Source organism: Microtus pennsylvanicus, chromosome 11 (assembly GCF_037038515.1).
Source record: "Microtus pennsylvanicus isolate mMicPen1 chromosome 11, mMicPen1.hap1, whole genome shotgun sequence".
Lineage (NCBI taxonomy): Eukaryota > Metazoa > Chordata > Mammalia > Rodentia > Cricetidae > Microtus > Microtus pennsylvanicus.
Genome location: NC_134589.1, coordinates 47,737,054 through 47,747,012, shown reverse-complemented (window position 1 = coordinate 47,747,012; position 9,959 = coordinate 47,737,054). Strand labels below are relative to the sequence as shown.

Genomic DNA, 9,959 nt, shown 5'->3' with positions numbered 1-9,959 from the left:
AATACACAAATCAAATTGCCAAAGAACTAGCTAAATTAATAAAAAAGCTGAAAGGAGAGACATAAAGAAGAGGGAAAGAAATAAGGAAGTAGAGAAGGTAGAAAAATACAGGATAAAGGGAAGCACAGAATCTGTAGAACTTTCTAGATTGTTAGAGAAACAAACAAAAGAAAGAAAACTCTTAGGATTCTGACTTGAGCCTAGATTCCATTCACACTAAGGTATGAAAGGTGGAGGGGTGGGTTAGGAAAATGCCAGGGGAAAATGAGGTCTGTTGATCTGAAGATGGCCTGGTAGAACCATGAATAACTGATCACTCAGCACTTGATGCTGGGGTAGGGAAGATGGTAGGTATGCCCATGAAACTTAGATGACAACTGATGTCATGAGAGCAATTTGGGGCTGGACATTCATCTTCACAAGGGAAACTGTTGAGAAATGTACTCCAGGGAGCAGTGACATGGAATATACTGTTAGAAAAACAGCCAATAGTAGTCAGTGAAAGTGAATGGTCGTAGAGTCATCAGAACTGGAGACCACAGGATAACCTGTGAGTATGTTTTAGATGGGAGAGAAGGTTGTGTTTCTAATGCTGTGCTAGGTGGCTGAGATTTAGTCATGGGCTGATTCTGGTTGCAGAGTCAGCTTTCAGGTATGAAGATGAAATTAAGTATAGAGAACATGTTCACAGATCACGTGTCACACATATATTTGTTTTCATTTGTATTTTACAATTAAGGACATTTTACTTTCTCTTAAAGATCCTAGATGCAGGGCAACACAAAAATGAACCAAACTGTCATCTCCCAGTTTCTCCTCCTGGGCCTGCCCATCCCTCCAGAGCACGAGCGCCTGTTCTATGCCCTGTTCCTGGCCATGTACCTCACCACTGTCCTGGGGAACCTTCTCATCATCATCCTCATTCACTTGGACTCCCATCTCCATACACCCATGTATTCTTTTCTCAGCAACTTGTCCTTCTCTGACCTCTGTTTTTCCTCAGTCACAATGCCCAAATTACTGCAGAACATGCAGAGTCAAGTTCCATCCATCCCTTATGCAGGCTGCCTGACACAAATGTACTTTTTCCTGTTTTTTGCAGACCTTGAGAGCTTCCTCCTAGTGGCCATGGCCTATGACCGCTATGTGGCCATCTGCTTCCCCCTTCATTACACCAGCATCATGAGCCCCAAGCTCTGTGTGAGTCTGGTGGTGCTGTCCTGGGTGCTGACCACCTTCCATGCCATGCTGCACACCCTGCTCATGGCCAGATTGTCATTTTGTGAGGACAATGTGATCCCCCACTTTTTCTGTGACATGTCTGCTCTGCTGAAGCTGTCCTGCTCTGACACCCATGTAAACGAGTTGGTGATATTTATCATGGGAGGCATCATTCTTGTCATTCCATTTGTGCTCATCATTGTGTCCTATGCACGAATTGTTGCCTCTATTCTCAAGGTTCCTTCTTCCCGAGGTATCCGGAAAGCCTTCTCCACCTGTGGTTCCCACCTGTCTGTGGTCTCACTCTTCTACGGGACAGTTATTGGTCTGTACTTATGTCCATCAGCTAACAATTCTACTGTGAAGGAGACTGTCATGGGCATGATGTATACAGTGGTGACTCCCATGCTGAACCCATTTATCTATAGCCTAAGGAACAGAGACATTAAGGGGGCCCTAGTTAGAGTCCTTTCCAAGAAGAAAATTCTCTTCTGGCTATGATGGTACCTATTGGGATTTTAAATTAACTTGTATAGTACATATATTTACACTGATATTGGGTATTGTAGACCCTTTCATTACATCGTAAAACTTTCTGTTCAAACAAAATATTTTAGAATTGTTCAATATGTAAAGTGTCTGCATAAATAATACTAGTGTACAGAATAACTCCATATAATATAGGTTATCATTTAGAAATTCTGTGGGCCAGGTGTAGCACATCGAGCTCTCCACATCCCATCTGGACAGTGTTTGTAGAAGAATCTCTGATTAGGGTTAGAATATAAATGAACATATATGTCTTTCTTGGAGTCAGTTTTGTCTATGACTCCTGTTATCTGAGCCTGTATTCACTACTACTGCCTTGATCCTGAATAGTTCTCTGAATCAAGGCTTGTATCAAGTCTTTGGCAGACTTACAGCCTTATAAAATAGGGTCCTGGAAAGCCAGATTCTGACAACTTTAGGAAAATGCAACTTTTTGTATTCCACCACTGCTCCATAAGTGAGTCAATGGAGTTATTCTTTTGAGCATTGGTGCAATTCCCAAGTAGGGTCAGATGTTAATTTACATTTCCTCTCATAATCATTGCACTAAGTAGTGATGTGTTGTTGAGGGAAAGTGGGTACCAGTAACTTTCCAAGACAGTTTTCCTGACTCTGGTCAGCATAATATAAAAATGCTTAATTGAAATTTCTTATTTATATTGCTATAATTCAGGTATGAATGATATCTTGTCTTCCCATGTCCAAATTGACTTGATTTAAATACCCAAGTCTTATTTTCACTCTTCTTAAAAAAATAGAAAAATTAACTTATTATACAAAGAAGTGTGAATAATATTTGAGCCAAGACTCAGAAAAGCAGTCCATAAAAGTTCATATCTGTAATTCATTGGCTCATATATGGGGCACATATAAATATTTATGTTCATTTTGCTAACTAGCACTTTCATTACTAAAATCTATTTGCCACTTCTGAGAACATATCTTTACCTTTCATTCCCTCTTTTTTGTTTCCACGTGTGCCTTGTCTTTTTTCTTTCACCTAATCTATACTCAGAATAGACTGATACACTAATAGTTTTGATTTATGTTTGTTCATATTACAACATGTTTGCCCAAGAGATGATTCATACCAGGGCCCAAAATTTTTCTTTCTGGTCATTAGGAAGGAAGTTGGAGTCTGTTTATCCTCCTGGAAGATCTTTCCTTCTTTGTTATTTCAAACTTCTTGATAATTTTTGCAGACATGCTTTGTAGTAGTCTGGTGGTGATTGAATGGAAGAAAGTAAATTTTGGCTCAGATTATTCAAATTTGGAGCATCTCACTAAATACCCCACAGCTTCATAAATAGGGTTAGTGGCCATTCATTTTAGTCTTAGCTCCAAGAACATTATTGTGTAAGTCTCCAACATTGATACATTTATTTTTTTCAATGTTGCTTCTAAGTGGTCACATCCAAATCATTTCCTTCTTCTATATTAGATCACATCTCTGCAGTCCAGACATCCTCCTGTACCCGCTTTTACTCTCTGTCAGTAGATGCCTTTATTGATGCTTTATGACAAACAAGGAATGCTTATGCTTATGTCATTATGTACCTATATTTTCTTTTTGCTCTACATTCTATTTCTTGATTCCATAGTTTACTCTGAAGTTGCCCTAGACACTGTAAACTTCTGTATGTATGAATGTACACATATATTAAAATGGATTAAGATTCACAGTCACATGAAAAGAATGAAGTTGGACTGGTATTTCACAAGGAAACTAACATTTTTCTTGACATCTGGTGCAAATGTGAACAAGTGAAATGTGGCCTGATTTGAGGAAATGATGGAATAGAAAAGGGAAGTGAATTTAAGAGTAAGATAATAGTTTCACTTTGAATGTGATGGATTTATAATGATAAATATAATTTCAATCCCACATGCTAGTTTTTGCAAAATATTTATATATTCACAAAATCTATGACAATAGAAATCTTAGAATATGTAAAGGGGTAAAATTTCATCACTTTTGATTACTTAATGATTAAAGACATTTTAAAATCTCAACTATATGTATGTCATTGCCTAAATTTCCAATCTTGATTCACTAATTTTTGTTTGTAGTCTTTCCTAGTGGTAGTTGTTATTATGCCTTAGGACACTACACACACCAAACAACTCAAAAACTTACAAGGAGCAGAAGGAAGAATATATCAACCAATTTTTTTTGTACAACAATGGACACTTCCAGAGAGTTTTTAAAATTTATTTATTTATTTTTTTTACATTTCAACCTAAGTTCTCCCTCCCCACCTCCTCCCACACCCTACCTCCCCCAGCCCACCACCATCCGTTTCTTCCAACAGGTAAGGGCTACTATGAGAACTCTACAAAGTTTGGTACATTAAGTTGGAGCAGGACCAAGCCCCTTCCCCCTGTGTCAGGGATGAGCATGACATCCCATAGTAGGGAATGGGCTCCAACAAGCTAATTCATACACTAGAGATAGATCCTGGTCTTACTGTTAGGGGGCCCTCAGACAGTCCAAGTTTCACAACTACTTCCACATGTGGAGAGCCTAGTTCAGTCTAGTGGAGACTCCACAGATGTCAGTCTAGAGTTCATGAGTTTCCACCAGCTTGGTTCAGCTGTCTCTGTAGATTTCTCCATCATGATCTTGATCTTCCTTCCTCATGTATTCCCTCTTCCCTCTCTTCTACTGGATTCCTGGAGCTCAGCCAAGGGCTTGGTTGTAGATCTTTGCGTCTGGTTCCATCAATTTTGAGATGAAGGCTCCATGATGATAGCGGGGGTATTCACGTGTCTGATTACAGGGGAAGGCTAGTTCAGGCACCCTCTTTACTATAGTTAGGAGTCTTAGCTGGGGTCATCCTTGTGGATTCTTGGGAATTTCCCTAACACTGGGTTTCTCCCTAACCCCATAGTGGCTTTCTCTATCAAGATACCTCTTTTCTTTCTCGCTTTTATAAATAACTCACAAATGATATAAGACATTTGACATTTGCATAACAGTTGGTAGGAGTCTTTTATTTAGAGAGTAAAAAGCACCTTTACAACTTAATGAAAGAAAAACAACATATAAAAAAGCAAAGGAATCCAACAAATATTTTTGTATGGGAATCATATAAATGGCAAATAATGAGCATAACAGAACATAACACTCAACATAATTAGTCATTCTCTACAGATGCTAAAATGTTCAAAGAAAATGTCACAACCACTATGTTGGTTTTAGCTAGTGAAATGTAAAATAATTGTTTGTGAATATGGAGAGAAATCAAAACTCTTCTACATTATTGGTGAGAATAGAAAATGTTACAGCTGCTCTGGAGAAAATTATTTAGCAATTTCTCAGAAATTAAAAGTAGAATTACCACAAGACTCAGACATTCTATTTTTAGGCATATGTAAAATAATTGTGGTACTTGAACATTTGTACATGAAAGGTTTATAGTAGCCTAGTAGTCCCAAAATAGAGATTGCTCTCAACCGAAGATTGGATAAACAAAGCAGGGCCTACATTACAATGAAACAGTCAGCAATAGAAGTAACTGAAGGATTGCTATATATTGATACATTCATTCATCTTGAAAATAGCAAGCTGATTAAAAAATTGCAGTCACAAAGACCATCTTGTGTATGATCTTATTTGTATGAGATATGAAGGATAGAAAACTCCATAAAGAAATAAAGTAGAATATTATTGCCTGCACCTGGTCAGGATAGGGCTGGGGAAAATGGAGAGTAGCTATTGGTAGGCACAGGATTTCTTTGGGGGAATAACAAACACTAAACTTAGGGAGCAAAGTGTCTCCATGTCAAAAATTAATTCCAATGACTGAGCAAAACTGATGAATGGATAATGAAAATGTGGTATATATGCACAATGGAATACTATTCAGCTATAAAATGAATGAAACCATGAATTTGCAGGTAAATGTATGGGTCTAAAAAGATTATATTGAGTAAGATAACCCAGACACAGAAAATCAAACACCTGCTGTTCCTACGCCAAATACTAAGATATGAGTATACAATATGGAATAACCGCAAAAACCAGAAGAGTATAAAGGGACAAAAGGGGGAAGTGGCTTGAAAGGGGAATAGTAGAACACAGATGATGTGAAGTGGGAAATGAAAAAGAACAGGGAGGGCCTCCAACTAGGGACTAGGAGGGTGGTCAAGAATAAGAAGAGAGGACAAGGAACAGATAAGACCAAAGCTATTTGATAAAGCCACAAGGAACCATTCTCTCTCTCTCTCTCTCTCTCTCTCTCTCTCTCTATATATATATATATATATATATATATATATATATATATATATATATATATATATATATATATACTGATATATCTCTATCTTTATCGCTATGTATGTATGTATGTATGTATGTATGTATGCATGCCATTTGGGTTGACAATGTTCAATGCTCGCCACAAAAACTATAGACTAACAAAATTCCCATTACCAGTAATGAAAAATCTCATTTTAAATGGTTGATCAGGGTAGTCCAAGTGACTCCCAATGTAATAAATATTACCTATATAGCCCTTGGCTTTCTCTCAGGGGTGAAGGGTGGGCTCCTATTGCTGAAGATACCACACAGTTAGGACATAGAATTAGGATGATTTTAGCAGATCTGACCTGAAACTCTCTTTCCTGAGGTAAAGTCTCCATGGTTCCAGAAAATACTATTCAATTTGCCACAGGAGGGAAGTAATCAAAGATTCCTATGCATCTGGAACACCTATGAATCATTCCAGTTACCAGCATGACAAGATATCCATAAGTGTTCAGTAAGTGGCACTCAAATGATTGTGGTAACCAACAACTGTTGAATCAGGCTTAAAGCCCACTTCTGTGCATGAACTCCTTTATTGGTTGTGCAACGCAGTGTGATCAGCCTTGAAACCATATACACACAAACTTCAAATATGAACTGCGATAGTCATATTTATACATATTCATACATACACAAACACATAAGTAACAAATATGTCAATAGCAAATGTTTAAAAAACTTTCCCATATGTATATGTGCCACACTTTCTTCATCCATTCTTCCATTGAGGGGCATGTAGGTTGTTTCCAGGTTCTGGCTATTACAAACAATGCTGCTATGAACATAGTTGAACAAATACTTTTGTAGTATGACTGGGCATCTCTTGGGTATATTCCCAAGAGTGGTATTGCTGGATCTTGAGGTAGGTTGGCTCTCAATTTTCTGAGAAACCACCACACCGATTTCCAAAGTGGTTGCACAAGTTTGCATTCCAACCAGCAATAAATGAATGCTACCCTTACTCCACGTCCTCTCCAGCATAGGTTATCATTGGTGTTTTTGATTTTAGCCATTCTGACAGGTGTAAGATGGTATCTCAAAAAAATGACATCTTGAATTTTGCATGCAAATGGATGGAAATAGAAAGCACTATTCTGAATGAGGTAACCCAGACCCCAAAACATGAATATGGTATGTACTCACTCATTAGTAAATTCTAGCCATAAACAAAGGACATTGAGCCTATAGTTTGAGATCCTAGAGAAGCTAAATAATAAGATGAACCCAAAGAAAAACATATATGGATCCTCCTGGAAATTGGAAGCAGACAAAATCGCCAGGCAAAAGTTTGGAGCATGGGGGTGGGATTGAGGCGGGGGGAAGGGGAGATAGGGAGAGAGAAGGGAGAAGGGGAGGATTAGGGAGATCTTGCGGGAGTGGGATGGTTGAGATGGAAGAAGGGAGGATATGGGAGCAGGAAAGAAGATATCTTAATTTAGGGTTGGCTCTAGAGGGGTTCCCAGGTGTCCATGGGGATGTCCCCAGCTAGGTCCTTGGGCAGTAAGGGAGAGGGTGCCTGAACTGGCCTTATCCCATAGTCACACTGATGAATATCTTGCATATCTCCATATCTGATGATCGATGGAGACTGAGACAGAGACCCACTTGTAGTATTGGGCTGAGCTCCCAAAGTCCAGTTGAAGAGCAGAAGGAGGGAGAAGATGAGTAAGGAAGTCAGGACTGTGAGGGGTGCATCCACCCATGGAGACAGTGTGACTGATCTACTGGGAGCTCACCAAAGCCAGCTGGACTGGGACTGAACAAGCATGTGACCAAACTAGACTCTCTGAATGTGGCTGACAATGGGGGTTGACTGAGAAGCCAATGATAATGGCACTGGGATTTGTCTCTACTGCATGTACTGGCTTTTTGGGATCCTAGTCTGTTTGGATGCACACCCTCTAAGCCTCTTGCCAACCCCACAACGCCTCCCTTAATTAAGATATCTTCTTAACTGCTCCCATATCCGCCCTTCCTCCATCTCAACCACCCCACTCTTCTAAGCTCTCTCCAATCCTCCCCTTCTCCCTTCTCTCTCCCCGTCTCTCTTTTCTCCCCTGCCCATGTTCCCAACTTTTGCCTGGCAATTGTTTTATTTCATTTTGACACATTTTGTCTTATTGGGCTTTCATTTCATTTTGTGTTTTATGTGTTTTTCTTTTCTTGCTTTTTCTTTTTTCTTTTTTAGAGAGAGTGAGAACAAAAAACATAAAGCTGAGTAGATACTGAGATGGGTACTACCAGGGAGGAGAAAGAATATGATCAAAATATGTTTTATAAAAAACTAAGAAAAAAGTAAAAGTTAAAAAGTAAAAAAAATACTAATATAAAAATTTTGTGCTAGCAAAAGAGAAAAATCCATAAATACATATAGGATGCCTTATCATTAAAAGCAAAGTTGACTTTAAGGAGAGTAGCAAAATCTCTCAATATGAGTTATAATTAAGGAGATAAAATGGGGCCTCATAGAAGTAGATTAGCATAGTGGTTTCCAGATGGCAGGATGGATGTGGGAAGAGAGAATGGGAGGAGATGATAAATAGATAGAGATGCGCAGCTGGGTAAGAACAAGCCTTTTACATGACATACAGCACAGTTGGAGGACTATCATTGGCAGCAATTCATTGCTTATTTTAAAATGTTCAGAAGAGACACATTTGATTACCTACACAAACAGGATAAACACCTGAGATAAAGGATGCATCAGTTATGTTGACTTGATCATTACACAGTGTATGCTTGTACTGAAATCTCATATTCTGCCCCAACACTGTAAAGTTATTTCATAGCTATTTAAAAAAGAATCTTTTAGAGTAAGGACATGCTAGTAGACAATATTGGTATGCTAATTTGTTTAGAAAAAGAATGTGAGTCATGAGAACATTTGCTGTAGGAGACGTAGGTCAATGGAATAGGATCTTCAGAGAAAGACTAGTATAAAGAAAATGTTAAGACCCTGAAAAAATTGACAATACCAAAAGATAGAAAAGACCTCCAATGCTCAGGAAATGGTGGGAGTAGTATTACGAACATGGCTATCTTATCAAAAGCTCTTGTAAACCAAATATGAGTGAGTACATACTTTTTGGGTCTGGCTTACCTCACTCAGGATAGTGTTTTCTATTTCTATCCATTTGCATGCAAAATTCAAGAAGCCCTTGTTTTTTACTGCTGAGTAGTACTCTAATATGTATATATTTCATACTTTCTTCATCCATTCTTCCATTGAAGGGCATCTAGGTTGTTTCCAGGTTCTGGCTATTACAAACAATGCTGCTATGAACATAGTTGAGCATATACTTTTGTTGTATGATAGGGCATCTCTTGGGATGTTCTCTCGGGAACTCACCAAGGCCAGCTGGCCCGGGTCTGAAAAAGCCTGGAATAAAACCAGACTTGCTGAACATAGCGGACAATGAGGACTACTGAGAACTCAAGAACAATGGCAATGGGTTTCTGATCCTACTGCACGTACTGGCTTTGTGGGAGCCTAGGCAGTTTGGATGCTCACCTTACTAGACCTGGATGGAGGTGGGTGGTCCTTGGACTTCCCACAGGGCAGGGAACCCTGATTGCTCTTTGGGCTGATGAGGGAGGGGACTTGATTGGGGAAGGGGGAGGGAAATGGGAGGCGGTGGCGGGGAAGAGACAGAAATCTTTAATAAATAAACAAATAAAAAAGCTCTTGTAGCTTATATTAACCCATTATTCTTATCTATTTTAGCCATGTGGATCTCTGTACCTTTTTCAGTGGGGTAGATCACATCCTGCCGCTTTTGTAGTCTGGGCAGGAGTGGGAGGAGTCAACTTCCTCCTTCCCAGAATTCTCCTGTTCTCATTGTATCATTTCTACATCCTGTCTGGTTTTCTTGCCTAT

The 9,959-nt window shown here is 39.0% G+C and overlaps 1 protein-coding gene across 1 annotated transcript; it reads left to right on the top strand.

The window, feature by feature from the left end:
- The first annotated feature begins 768 nt into the window (after positions 1–768).
- On the top strand, positions 769–1,722 carry LOC142860443 (olfactory receptor 1468). Its single transcript, XM_075991715.1, has one exon. The coding sequence runs from the start codon at positions 769–771 to the stop codon at positions 1,720–1,722; it is 954 nt and encodes a 317-aa protein (XP_075847830.1).
- Positions 1,723–9,959: the final 8,237 nt, after the last annotated feature.